Genomic DNA, 13,750 nt, shown 5'->3' with positions numbered 1-13,750 from the left:
CAACGTATCGGGCCAGACAATGGATTAGGAACAAGCCCATGAGTGACTGATGAGGAGCGTCTGCAGCCTCCGCAGGTAAAGCACCATGCTCTCATTTACTGACAGCAAAGTCCCAGACAGATAATACGGGGCCATGAGCTGCATATCAGAGGTGGTCCGGGACCCCAGACTCCTGATATCAGCCTCCCCCGGGGTCTGGATTCTGTATGGGTGCGCACCGCTGTGTGTGTGTGTGTGTGTATATATACACCTCTCGGTTGGTTGGTGCGTGCTGGGTGTGTGTGTGTGTGTGTGTGTGTGTATATATATATATATATATACACCTGTCTGTTGGTTGGTTGGTGCGTGCTGGGTGTGTGTGTGTGTGTGTATATATATATATATACACCTCTCGGTTGGTTGGTGCGTGCTGGGTGTGTGTGTGTGTGTGTGTGTGTGTGTGTGTGTGTGTGTGTGTGTGTGTGTGTGTGTGTGTGTGTGTGTGTGTGTGTGTGTGTGTGTGTGTATATATATATATATATATATATATATATATATATATACACCTCTCGGTTGGTTGGTGCGTTCTGGGTGTGTGTGTGTGTATATATATATATGTGTGTGTGTGTGTATATATATATATATACACACACACCTGTCTGTTGGTTGGTGCGTGCTGGGTGTGTGTGTGTGTGTGTGTGTGTATATATATATGTGTGTGTGTGTGTATATATATATATACACCTGTCTGTTGGTTGGTGCGTGCTGGGTGTGTGTGTGTGTGTGTTGGTTGGTGCGTGTGTGTGTGTGGGGGTGTGTGGGTGTGTGTGTGGGTGTGTGGACTGCACGTGCGGGTCAGAGCACGGTGGATGTATGGAACCGGAGGTGTGTGCGGTGAGGATTTTGCTCGTACAGCGAAGCTTTCTAATAAACCGTGTTACACATTTACAGCACGCTTTGCTCGTTAAGCGAGATTCCACTGTAAGTGCTCCTGATGCCGTTATAAGATCCCAGCCTCACCTGCGCGGTGCGCCATCTTCACACAGGCCTCCACCTTCTTGTGCTCCTCAGTGCACAGTCCTGTCACCCTGCGCGGCAGCATCCCACCATCCGAGCGAATGAACTGACCGAGAACCAGGACGTCCTGCACAGAAAGACAACAATTATTAACCTCCAGAGCTGCACTCACTATTCTGTTGCTGCTGCAGTCACTGTGTACATACATTACTGATCCTGAGTTACCTCCTGTATTATACTCCAGAGCTGCACTCACTATTCTGCTGGTGCAGTCACTGTGTACATACAGTACATTACTGATCCTGAGTTACCTCCTGTATTATCCTCCAGAGCTGCACTCTCTATTCTGCTGGTGCAGTCACAGTGTACATACATTACATTACTGATCTTGAGTTACCTCCTGTATTATCCTCCAGAGCTGCACTCACTATTCTGCTGCTGCAGTCACTGTGTACATACATTACATTACTGATCCTGAGTTACCTCCTGTATTATACTCCAGAGCTGCACTCACTATTCTGCTGCTGCAGTCACTGTGTACATACATTACATTACTGATCCTGAGTTACCTCCTGTATTATCCTCCAGAGCTGCACTCTCTATTCTGCTGGTGCAGTCACTGTGTACATACATTACATTACTGATCCTGAGTTACCTCCTGTATTATACTCCAGAGCTGCACTCACTATTCTGCTGGTGCAGTCACTGTGTACATACATTACTGATCCTGAGTTACCTCCTGTGTTATACTCCAGAGCTGCACTCACTATTCTGCTGCTGCAGTCACTGTGTACATACATTACATTACTGATCCTGAGTTACCTCCTGTATTATACCCCAGAGCTGCACTCACTATTCTGCTGGTGTAGTCACTGTGTACATACATTACTGATCCTGAGTTACCTCCTGTATTATACTCCAGAGCTGCACTCACTATTCTGCTGGTGTAGTCACTGTGTACATACATTACTGATCCTGAGTTACCTCCTGTATTATACTCCAGAGCTGCACTCACTATTCTGCTGCTGCAGTCACTGTGTACATACATTACATTACTGATCCTGAGTTACCTCCTGTATTATACTCCAGAGCTGCAGTCACTATTCTGCTGGTGCAGTCACTGTGTACATACATTACATTACTGACCCGATGTTATACCTCAGAGCTGCGCTCTCAGTTCTGCTCTCGGCCGTACCGTGTAGTCGTACTTGTGTTTCAGGTTCCACCTGCAGACAGGACACCTCCCCTCGGGGTTGGGGGGACACATCTGGGGCCTCTCTTCCAGGATTCGTCCTTCCACCTGCAGGAGACATTTATTCTCTTAGCACATTGTGGTGTCTGACCTAAATGTGATCTGTCAGCAGGAAATGTGTAATCAGAGAGCAGCAGGTGGAGGGGCAGAGCAGCAGCAGCAGGGGGGGGCAGATCAGCAGCAGCAGGGGGGGGGCAGAGCAGCAGGGGGGGGGGGGCAGAGCAGCAGCAGGGGGGCGGCAGAGCAGCAGCAGCAGGGGGGGGGGGGGGGGCAGAGCAGCAGCAGGGGGGGGGGGCAGAGCAGCAGCAGCAGGGGGGGGCAGAGCAGCAGCAGGGGGGGGGGCAGAGCAGCAGCAGGGGGGGGGCAGAGCAGCAGCAGCAGGGGGGGGCAGAGCAGCAGGGGGGGGGGGGCAGAGCAGCAGCAGGGGGGCGGCAGAGCAGCAGCAGGGGGGCGGCAGAGCAGCAGCAGGGGGGCGGCAGAGCAGCAGCAGGGGGGGCAGAGACCTCGGATCTAGACATCAGGCACTCTCTGGGCTGCAGATTTTATCTAATCACTGATTTCGCTGCTGCAGATCTAACAGTCATCTGAATATGGAGCCTTGTATAGCCCCGCCCACACCACTGATTGGCAGCTTTCTGCCTATGCTCAGTGTATACAGAAAGCAGCCAATCAGCAGTGTGGGCGGGGGTCACACACAGAAAGCAGCCAATCAGCAGTGTGGGCGGGGGTCACACACGGAAAGCAGTCAGTAGTGGGGAGGGGGGCATTACACAGTTGAGCTAGCCTTGTCTGCACATGATACCTAGTCCAGCAGTGATAATCTCCTGCTGATAAAACACTGATTGTATAGACACTACAGTACACAGCCCAGTAAGGGACATCCCTGGAGTCAGGCTCTCAGCCCCTACACCGCGGTGCACTCAGATTACATGGCAGAAAGCTGCCGATTCCCTTCTATCCTGACAGTGCGGATCACACAGCTGAGGTTTTGTTACAATGCAGCAGAGCGGTGCAATGTGTCAGTGCAGAAGGTTTGTAACAATCCCAGCTGTGTAGTAATGGCGCCCTGGAGGCTCCGCAGCCCTCGCTCTGCAGCACAGCACCACACACAGGGCTCCCTGCACCTCCGGAGCAGCAATCACCACTCTGCTAGTGATGGGTCAGACTGATCCGAGGCAAAGAGCCGGTTCCCTGCTGTGAATGACGGCTCCGGCGCCAGACACTAAATTCTCATAATAGCTGTAACTGGATGCAAAATTCCAGTATAAAACGGATGAGACCCCGCCCACCGGAACCAAATCCCGCCCACTCAATAATTGTTGCAAGTTGCTGCACTGCTGGGGTTTCGCAACGGGGTGAGGCAGGGTTTTGGATGCATGATTATCATCTTTGGGGCAGCTCTGTGCTGTGTCCGCTGGGCAGCGTCCGCTGTGCTGTGTCCGCTGGGCAGCGTCCGCTGTGCTGTGTCCGCTGGGCAGCGTCCGCTGTGCTGTGTCCGCTGGGCAGCGTCCGCTGTGCTGTGTTCGCTGGGCAGCGTCCGCTGTGCTGTGTCCGCTGGGCAGCGTCCGCTGTGCTGTGTCCGCTGGGCAGCGTCCGCTGTGCTGTGTCCGCTGGGCAGCGTCCGCTGTGCTGTGTCCGCTGGGCAGCGTCCGCTGTGCTGTGTCCGCTGGGCAGTGTCCGCTGGGCTGGGCAGTCTCCGCCGGGCAGGGCAGTCTCCGCCGGGCAGGGCAGTCTCCGCCGGGCAGGGCAGTCTCCGCCGGGCAGGGCAGTCTCCGCCGGGCAGGGCAGTCTCCGCCGGGCTGGGCAGTCTCCGCCGGGCTGGGCAGTCTCCGCCGGGCTGGGCAGTCTCCGCCGGGCTGGGCAGTCTCCGCTGGGCTGGGCAGTCTCCGCTGGGCTGGGCAGTCTCCGCTGGGCAGTGTCCGTGCAGTGGATGGATTCATACAAACCCCCGTCCCCGGCGCTTCTTTCCTCCGCGGTATAATCTGACCTGTGTCGCGGCTTTCCTATCTGCATTTATGCTGCGGAGACGCGAGAAGAACACAGCGAGAGTCCACAGTGCCCAGAGCCCTGATGGTGAGCGTGGACGCTGCGGTCTCCAGCGTGGACGCTGCGGTCTCCAGCGGGGAACACTCGTCTCCCCAGCACAAAACACACCGAGGTGAACACATGTTAGGGATCCATAAGATCCGGCTGTTCCTGGTGAGCGCAGCGGAGGGAGCCGGACCGGGCATCACTAGTGATGAGAGAACCCGAACCGGAAACCCAGGAATAGCGCAACTTTACATGTGACAGTCCCGATGCTTTACAGCAGCGGGGGTAATAAGGGGTTAATGACAGCTGTGATTTGTGACTGACGCCGCAGATGTGACCGTGCACTGTGACCTCAGGATGTAGCAGAGCCGGGATCGCCGTGGGACCTCGTGTTGACTACGTTGGACCTGCAGGGTGTTTGGGGGATCAATAAATTGGAGAAAGAGGGTGGGGTTTAGTTTGATTAAAAAAGTTTTTTTTCTCTACTTCTTTTCACTTACAGGATCAGTAATGGGGGTCTTATAGACCCCCCCAATAACTTACCTCGGACTTGATGATTTGATTTTAACAATTCCCTGGTGTCATTAACCCCTTATTAACCCGAATGTCACCGCACCAAGGCAATCAGGAAGAGCCAGGTAACATGCCAGAACTGTCACATCTAATGGATGCAGCACTCTCGGGCAGCTGCAAGCTGGGGCTATTTTTAGACGGGGGGGGGGGGGGGGGCATAAGCATGGGTCTCCCCAGCCTGAGAATACCAGCCCCCCAGCTGTTGGCTTTATTTATGGCTGGGTATCAAAATAGGGGGACCCTACACTGATTTTTTCCAATTATTTATGTTTACACTGCACTTTGTGGACCCAGAGTCTGACTGCAGCCAATGAGAGATGCCGGCGCAGAAGCAGTGAATATTCATGAGATGTAATGAGCGGACCGGAGGCAGTGTGACCCCCTCACTGACCTTCTCTTGACCCATTTTGCTTCCGTCTGTGGCCGCAGCCCTCACTATCACCATTTTATAGCATTTATCTCCTGGTCCCCATAGATTTATATGGGGTTCAGTGTCAGATCCTGACCGCCCCGCCCCCACCTCAGGCCCCGCCTCCTCTGCCTGTCACGTGACCCGCACTCACCGTTGTCACCTTCCCGACCTTCACTTCAGTCACTGGAAAGAGAAAAAAAGCAGTCTCGTGACCCGCAGTGATCATCACAGTGTCCCCCGGTCCTCCCCCCCGCAGGGATCATCACAGTGTCCCCCGGCACCTCCTCCCGCAGTGATCATCACAGTGTCCCCCGGCACCTCCCTCCCGCAGTGATCATCACAGTGTCCCCCGGTCCCACCTCCCGCAGTGATCATCAGTGTCCCCCGGCACCTCCTCCCGCAGTGATCATCACAGTGTCCCCCGGTCCACCTCCCGCAGTGATCATCACAGTGTCCCCCGGCACCTCCTCCCGCAGTGATCATCACAGTGTCCCCCGGCACCTCCTCCCGCAGTGATCATCACAGTGTCCCCCCGGCACCTCCCCCGCAGTGATCATCACAGTGTCCCCCGGTACCTCCCCCCCGCAGTGATCATCACAGTGTCCCCCGGTCCACCTCCCGCAGTGATCATCACAGTGTCCCCCGGCACCTCCTCCCGCAAGTGATCATCACAGTGTCCCCCGGCCCCTCCCCCGCAGTGATCATCACAGTGTCCCCCGGTCCACCTCCCGCAGTGATCATCACAGTGTCCCCCCGGCACCTCCTCCCGCAGTGATCATCACAGTGTCCCCCGGCACCTCCTCCCGCAGTGATCATCACAGTGTCCCCCGGCACCTCCTCCCGCAGTGATCATCACAGTGTCCCCCGGCACCTCCTCCCGCAGTGATCATCACAGTGTCCCCCGGTACCTCTCCTCCCGCAGTGATCATCACAGTGTCCCCCGGCACCTCCTCCCGCAGTGATCATCACAGTGTCCCCCGGTACCTTCCTCCCGCAGTGATCATCACAGTGTCCCCCGGTCCCTCCTCCCGCAGTGATCATCACAGTGTCCCCCGGTACCTCTCCTCCCGCAGTGATCATCACAGTGTCCCCCGGTACCTCTCCTCCCGCAGTGATCATCACAGTGTCCCCCGGCACCTCCTCCCGCAGTGATCATCACAGTGTCCCCCGGCACCTCCTCCCGCAGTGATCATCACAGTGTCCCCCGGTACCTTCCTCCCGCAGTGATCATCACAGTGTCCCCCCGCACCTCCTCCCGCAGTGATCATCACAGTGTCCCCCGGTACCTCCTCCCGCAGTGATCATCACAGTGTCCCCCGGTACCTCCTCCCGCAGTGATCATCACAGTGTCCCCCGGTACCTTCCTCCCGCAGTGATCATCACAGTGTCCCCCGGTACCTTCCTCCCGCAGTGATCATCACAGTGTCCCCCGGTACCTCTCCTCCCGCAGTGATCATCACAGTGTCCCCCGGTACCATCCTCCCGCAGTGATCATCACAGTGTCCCCCGGTACCTACCTCCCGCAGTGATCATCACAGTGTCCCCCGGTACCTCCTCCCGCAGTGATCATCACAGTGTCCCCCGGTACCTCCTCCCGCAGTGATCATCACAGTGTCCCCCGGTACCTCCTCCCGCAGTGATCATCACAGTGTCCCCCGGTACCTCCTCCCGCAGTGATCATCAGTGTCCCCCGGTCCCTCCCCCCGCAGTGATCATCACAGTGTCCCCCGGTACCTCCTCCCGCAAGTGATCATCACAGTGTCCCCCGGTACCTTCCTCCCGCAGTGATCATCAGTGTCCCCCGGTCCCTCCCCCCGCAGTGATCATCACAGTGTCCCCCGGTCCCTCCTCCCGCAGTGATCATCACAGTGTCCCCCGGTACCTTCCTCCCGCAGTGATCATCACAGTGTCCCCCGGTACCTTCCTCCCGCAGTGATCATCACAGTGTCCCCCGGCACCTCCTCCCGCAGTGATCATCACAGTGTCCCCCGGCACCTCCTCCCGCAGTGATCATCACAGTGTCCCCCGGTACCTCCTCCCGCAGTGATCATCACAGTGTCCCCCCGCACCTCCTCCCGCAGTGATCATCACAGTGTCCCCCGGTACCTCCTCCCGCAGTGATCATCACAGTGTCCCCTCGGTACCTCCTCCCGCAGTGATCATCACAGTGTCCCCCGGTACCTTCCTCCCGCAGTGATCATCACAGTGTCCCCCGGTACCTCCTCTCCCGCAGTGATCATCACAGTGTCCCCCCTGGTACCTCCTCCCGCAGTGATCATCACAGTGTCCCCCGGTACCTCCTCCCGCAGTGATCATCACAGTGTCCCCCGGTACCTCCTCCCGCAGTGATCATCACAGTGTCCCCCGGTACCTCCTCCCGCAGTGATCATCACAGTGTCCCCCGGTACCTCCTCCCGCAGTGATCATCACAGTGTCCCCCCGGTACCTCCTCCCGCAGTGATCATCACAGTGTCCCCCGGTACCTCCTCCCGCAGTGATCATCAGTGTCCCCCGGTCCCTCCCCCCGCAGTGATCATCACAGTGTCCCCGGCACCTCCCTCCGCAGGGATCATCACAGTGTCCCCCGGTACCTCCCCCGCAGGGATCATCACAGCGTCCCCCGGTTCCTCCTCCCGCAGTGATCATCACAGCGTCCCCCGGTTCCTCCTCCCGCAGTGATCATCACAGTGTCCCCCGGTCCCTCCGCCCGCAGTGATCATCACAGTGTCCCCCGGTCCCTCCCCCCGCAGTGATCATCACAGTGTCCCCCGGTCCCTCCTCCCGCAGTGATCATCACAGTGTCCCCCGGTACCTCCCTCCGCAGTGATCATCACAGTGTCCCCCGGCACCTCCCCCGCAGTGATCATCACAGTGTCCCCCGGTACCTCCCCCGCAGGGATCATCACAGTGTCCCCCGGTCCACCTCCCGCACTCACACTCCCGCAGTCCTCGGCTCTGAGCCCCCGGGGCCGCCCACTGCGGAGATCCCAGTTTTCCCGGAGCACGGAGCAGCCGCCGTGTGATGGAGCCCAGCAGCGCACACGGAGCCGCCATGTTTCTCCGCTCCGCACTGACTTCCGCTTCCGGTCACCTTGTCAGTGCAGCGGCCGCCATGTTGGTTGTGGGCGGAATGATAACATAACGGGATGGGGCGAGAGGAGAACCGGTGTATGGCGGATTACCGGGAGACGCCTGCTCTGCTGACACTAGGAAAGGGAGAAAGAAACTGCACTAATGGAGAGATGTGCTGCAGAGGAGAGATGTGCACTGCTGCAGAGGAGAGAGAGAGATGTGCTGCAGAGGAGAGAGAGAGATGTGCTGCAGAGGAGAGATGTGCTGCAGAGGAGAGAGAGAGATGTGCTGTAGAGACGAGAGAGAGATGTGCTGCAGAGGAGAGAGAGAGATGTGCTGCAGAGGAGAGAGAGATGTGCTGCAGAGAAGAGAGAGATGTGCTGCAGAGAAGAGAGAGATGTGCTGCAGAGAAGAGAGAGATGTGCTGCAGAGGGGAGAGAGAGATGTGCTGCAGAGAAAAGAGAGAGATATGCTGCAGAGAAGAGAGAGATGTGCTGCAGAGGAGAGAGAGAGATGTGCTGCAGAGGAGAGAGAGAGATGTGCTGCAGAGGAGAGATGTGCTGCAGAGGAGAGAGAGAGATGTGCTGTAGAGACGAGAGAGAGATGTGCTGCAGAGGAGAGAGAGAGATGTGCTGCAGAGGAGAGAGAGATGTGCTGCAGAGAAGAGAGAGATGTGCTGCAGAGAAGAGAGAGATGTGCTGCAGAGGGGGAGAGAGAGATGTGCTGCAGAGAAAAGAGAGAGATATGCTGCAGAGAAGAGAGAGATGTGCTGCAGAGGAGAGAGAGATGTGCTGCAGAGGAGAGAGATGTGCTGCAGAGGAGAGATGTGCTGCAGAGAGATGTGCTGCAGAGGGGAGAGAGAGATGTGCTGCAGAGGAGAGAGAGAGATGTGCTGTAGAGACGAGAGAGAGATGTGCTGCAGAGAAAAGAGAGAGATATGCTGCAGAGAAGAGAGAGATATGTGCTGCAGGGGAGAGAGAGATGTGCTGCAGAGGAGAGATGTGCTGCAGAGAGATGTGCTGCAGAGGGGAGAGAGGGAGATGTGCTGCAGAGGAGAGAGATGTGCTGCAGAGAAGAGAGAGATGTGCTGCAGAGGAGAGAGATGTGCTGCAGAGAAGAGAGATATGTGCTGCAGAGGAGAGAGAGATGTGCTGCAGAGGAGAGATGTGCTGCAGAGGGGAGAGAGAGATGTGCTGCAGAGAAGAGAGAGAGATGTGCTGTAGAGACGAGAGAGAGATGTGCTGCAGAGAAAAGAGAGAGATATGCTGCAGAGAAGAGAGAGATGTGCTGCAGAGGACAGAGAGATGTGCTGCAGAGGAGAGATGTGCTGCAGAGAGATGTGCTGCAGAGGGGAGAGAGGGAGATGTGCTGCAGAGGAGAGAGATGTGCTGCAGAGAAGAGAGAGATGTGCTGCAGAGGAGAGAGATGTGCTGCAGAGAAGAGAGATATGTGCTGCAGAGGAGAGAGAGATGTGCTGCAGAGGAGAGATGTGCTGCAGAGGGGAGAGAGAGATGTGCTGCAGAGGGGAGAGAGAGATGTGCTGCAGAGGAGAGAGATGTGCTGCAGAGGAGAGAGAGAGGTGTGCTGCAGAGGAGAGGAAGATGTGCTGCAGAGGAGAGAGGTGTGCTGCAGAGAAGAGATGTGCTGCAGAGAAGAGAGAGATGTGTGCTGCAAGGAGAGAGAGATGTGCTGCAGAGGGGAGAGATGTGCTGCAGAGAGGAGAGATGTGCTGCAGAGAGGAGAGATGTGCTGCAGAGGAGAGAGATGTGCTGCAGAGGAGAGAGATGTGCTGCAGAGGAGAGAGATGTGCTGCAGAGGAGATAGATGTGCTGCAGAGGAGAGAGAGATGTGCTGCAGAGGAGAGAGATGTGCTGCAGAGGAGAGGGAGATGTGCTGCAGAGGAGAGAGAGGTGTGCTGCAGAGGGGAGAGATGTGCTGCAGAGAAGAGAGAGAGATGTGCTGCAGAGAAGAGAGAGAGATGTGCTGCAGAGGAGAGAGGTGCTGCAGAGGGGAGAGATGTGCTGCAGAGGAGAGAGAGATGTGCTGCAGAGGAGAGAGAGATGTTCTGCAGAGAGAGATGTGCTGCAGAGGAGAGAGAGATGTGCTGCAGAGGAGAGAGATGTGCTGCAGAGGAGAGAGATGTGCTGCAGAGAGAGATGTGCTGCAGAGAAGAGAGAGATGTGCTGCAGAGAAGAGAGAGATGTGCTGCAGAGAAAGAGAGAGATGTGCTGCAGAGAAGAGATGTGCTGCAGAGGAGAGAGATGTGCTGCAGAGGAGAGATGTGCTGCAGAGAGAGATGTGCTGCAGAGGGAGAGAGAGATGTTCTGCAGAGGAGAGATGTGCTGCAGAGGAGAGAGAGATGTTCTGCAGAGAGAGAGAGAGATGTGCTGCAGAGAAGAGAGAGATGTGCTGCAGAGGAGAGATGTGCTGCAGAGAGATGTGCTGCAGAGGGGAGAGAGAGATGTGCTGCAGAGAAAAGAGAGAGATATGCTGCAGAGGAGAGAGAGGTGTGCTGCAGAGGGGAGAGATGTGCTGCAGAGAAGAGAGAGATGTGCTGCAGAGGAGAGAGAGGTGTTCTGCAGAGGGGAGAGATGTGCTGCAGAGGGGAGAGATGTGCTGCAGAGGAGAGAGAGATGTTCTGCAGAGAGAGAGATGTGCTGCAGAGGAGAGAGAGATGTGCTGCAGAGGAGAGAGATGTGCTGCAGAGGAGAGAGATGTGCTGCAGAGAGAGAGATGTGCTGCAGAGGAGAGAGATGTACTGTAGAGAGAGATGTGCTGCAGAGGAGAGAGAGATGTGCTGCAGAGGGAGAAAGATATGCTGCAGAGGAGAAAGAGATGTGCTGCAGAGAAGAGAGAGATGTGCTGCAGAGGAGAGAGATGTGCTGCAGAGAAGAGAGAGATGTGCTGCAGAGGAGAGAGATGTGCTGCAGAGGAGAGAGATGTGCTGCAGAGGAGAGAGAGATGTGCTGCAGAGGAGAGATGTGCTGCAGTGGAGAGAGATGTGCTGCAGAGGAGAGATGTGCTGCAGAGGAGAGAGAGGTGTGCTGCAGAGGAGAGAGAGATGTGCTGCAGAGAAGAGAGAGAGATGTGCTGCAGAGGAGAGAGAGGTGTGCTGCAGAGGGGAGAGATGTGCTGCAGAGGAGAGAGAGATGTGCTGCAGAGGAGAGAGATGTGCTGCAGAGGAGAGAGAGATGTGCTGCAGAGAGAGATGTGCCGCAGAGGAGAGATGTGCTGCAGAGGAGAGAGAGGTGTGCTGCAGAGAAAAGAGAGATGTGCTGCAGAGGAGAGAGAGGTGTGCTGCAGAAGAGAGAGAGATGTGCTGCAGAGGGGAGAGATGTGCTGCAGAGAGAGATGTGCTGCAGAGGAGAGAGAGGTGTGCTGCAGAGGGGAGAGATGTGCTGCAGAGGAGAGAGAGATGTGCTGCAGAGAAGAGAGAGAGATGTGCTGCAGAGGAGAGAGATGTGCTGCAGAGGAGAGAGAGATGTGCTGCAGAGGGAAGAGATGTGCTGCAGAGGAGAGAGAGATGTGCTGCAGAGGGGAGAGATGTGCTGCAGAGGAGAGAGAGATGTGCTGCAGAGGGGAGAGATGTGCTCCAGAGGAGAGAGATGTGCTGCAGAGGAGAGAGAGGTGTGCTGCAGAGGGGAGAGATGTGCTGCAGAGGGAAGAGATGTGCTGCAGAGGAGAGAGAGATGTGCTGCAGAGGAGAGAGAGATGTGCTGCAGAGGGGAGAGATGTGCTGCAGAGGGAAGAGATGTGCTGCAGAGGAGAGAGAGATGTGCTGCAGAGGGGAGAGATGTGCTGCAGAGCGGAGAGATGTGCTGCAGAGGAGAGAGAGGTGTGCTGCAGAGAAGAGAGATGTGCTGCAGAGAAGAGAGAGAGATGTGCTGCAGAGGAGAGAGAGATGTGCTGCAGAGGAGAGAGATGTGCTGCAGAGGGGAGAGATGTGCTGCAGAGGGGAGAGATGTGCTGCAGAGGGAAGAGATGTGCTGCAGAGGAGAGAGAGATGTGCTGCAGAGGGAAGAGATGTGCTGCAGAGGAGAGAGAGATGTTCTGCAGAGGGGAGAGATGTGCTGCAGAGGAGAGAGATGTGCTGCAGAGGAGAGAGAGGTGTGCTGCAGAGAAGAGAGATGTGCTGCAGAGAAGAGAGAGATGTGCTGCAGAGGAGAGAGAGATGTGCTGCAGAGGGAAGAGATGTGCTGCAGAGGAGAGAGAGATGTGCTGCAGAGGGGAGAGATGTGCTGCAGAGGAGAGAGAGATGTGCTGCAGAGGGGAGAGATGTGCTGCAGAGGGAAGAGATGTGCTGCAGAGGATAGAGAGAGATGTGCTGCAGAGGGGAGAGATGTGCTGCAGAGGAGAGAGAGATGTGCTGCAGAGGAGAGAGAGATGTGCTGCAGAGAGATGTACTTCTGAGAAGAGATGTGCGCGCTCCGTGTGTGTATTGTGCCTGCTGTGAGCGTGCGCGCTCCGTGTGTGATGTGCCTGCCGTGAGCGTGCGCGCTCCGTGTGTGTGATGTGCTTGCTGTGAGCGTGCACGCTCCGTGTGTGTAATGTGCCTGCTGTGAGCATGCGCGCTCCGTGTGTGTGATGTGCCTGCTGTGAGCGTGCATGCTCCATGTGTGTGATGTGCCTGTGTCGCGGGCGGAGGAGGGGACGCCGCGCTCTCCCACTGCTCGGGTCCGTCTGCCGCTGCTGCTGCGGCCTGCTGCTGCTCGGTGGCTCGAGCGGTGGGCCGGATCCCGGGGACTCGAGCGGCGCTCCTCGCCCGTAAGTGAAAGGGGTTTGGTTTTTGGGATAATTTATTGTCCGTGACGCCACCCACGGTTGTGGTGATTGTAGGGACACCACCGCTGCTCTGTATGGGAATCCCGGGAGCAGCTAGTTGTTGATTGACCCCTCCGTGGGTAGGGGGTTTGGTGGTCCCGGGGCCCAGTGATGGGGTTGGGATGGAGGACAGGCGGGTTATGGGGCCTGTGGAGGTGCAGGGACGCAGGGGCAGCGCTGTGCCGCCTGGCACGGAGGTACTCACTCAGCCCAAGGATGATGACACAGTTCACTGTAAACAAACGGCTGGTTGGACGGGTCCCTCGGACGGCTGCGGTGCTGAATGTTCCCTGCAGTTAGCGGTGACGGTCACTTCCCTGCACCTAAGTACGGTTCTTTGGTAGCGATGGATTCCCACCGGTAACCCGCTCCCCAGCTTGGATATGAGCCGGAGGAGCCCCACTCTTGCCCGCAAACGCTGGCCCTGAGAAACTGGTGCCCTGGCGGTGGCGGTGTCTCTCTGTAACGGTCGGACTGTTGCCTTCAATCGGGACTTGGTTGTTGGGAGACCCTGAGGTCCCCTTCACTGACGGATTTGGCAAATTCACGGCGACTCTTAGCCTTGCCGGGTTCCGAAAGGCCCCTGCCAATGG

General features: G+C 56.7%; 2 protein-coding genes across 2 annotated transcripts in view; one reads left to right on the top strand and one right to left on the bottom strand.

The window, feature by feature from the left end:
- Positions 1-947, top strand: part of RSPH9 (radial spoke head component 9) — a 12,910-nt gene extending 11,963 nt beyond the window's left edge. The window contains exon 5 of the mRNA XM_075338920.1: positions 931-947. Within this exon, the coding sequence (XP_075195035.1) occupies positions 931-947 (17 nt within the window). The remainder of the gene's footprint in view (positions 1-930) is intronic.
- A 32-nt stretch (positions 948-979) lies between these two features.
- MRPS18A (mitochondrial ribosomal protein S18A) lies at positions 980-8,350 on the bottom strand. The gene is made up of 4 exons (XM_075337907.1): positions 8,201-8,350; positions 5,416-5,447; positions 2,192-2,296; positions 980-1,123 (listed from the first exon to the last, which is right to left on the bottom strand). Exons 1-4 carry the CDS (start codon positions 8,316-8,318, stop codon positions 980-982), a joined length of 399 nt encoding a protein of 132 aa, XP_075194022.1. The 5' UTR covers positions 8,319-8,350.
- Positions 8,351-13,750: the final 5,400 nt, after the last annotated feature.

This window comes from Anomaloglossus baeobatrachus, chromosome 3, assembly GCF_048569485.1.
Source record: "Anomaloglossus baeobatrachus isolate aAnoBae1 chromosome 3, aAnoBae1.hap1, whole genome shotgun sequence".
NCBI lineage: Eukaryota > Metazoa > Chordata > Amphibia > Anura > Aromobatidae > Anomaloglossus > Anomaloglossus baeobatrachus.
This window is presented reverse-complemented; position numbering and strand designations above follow the sequence as displayed.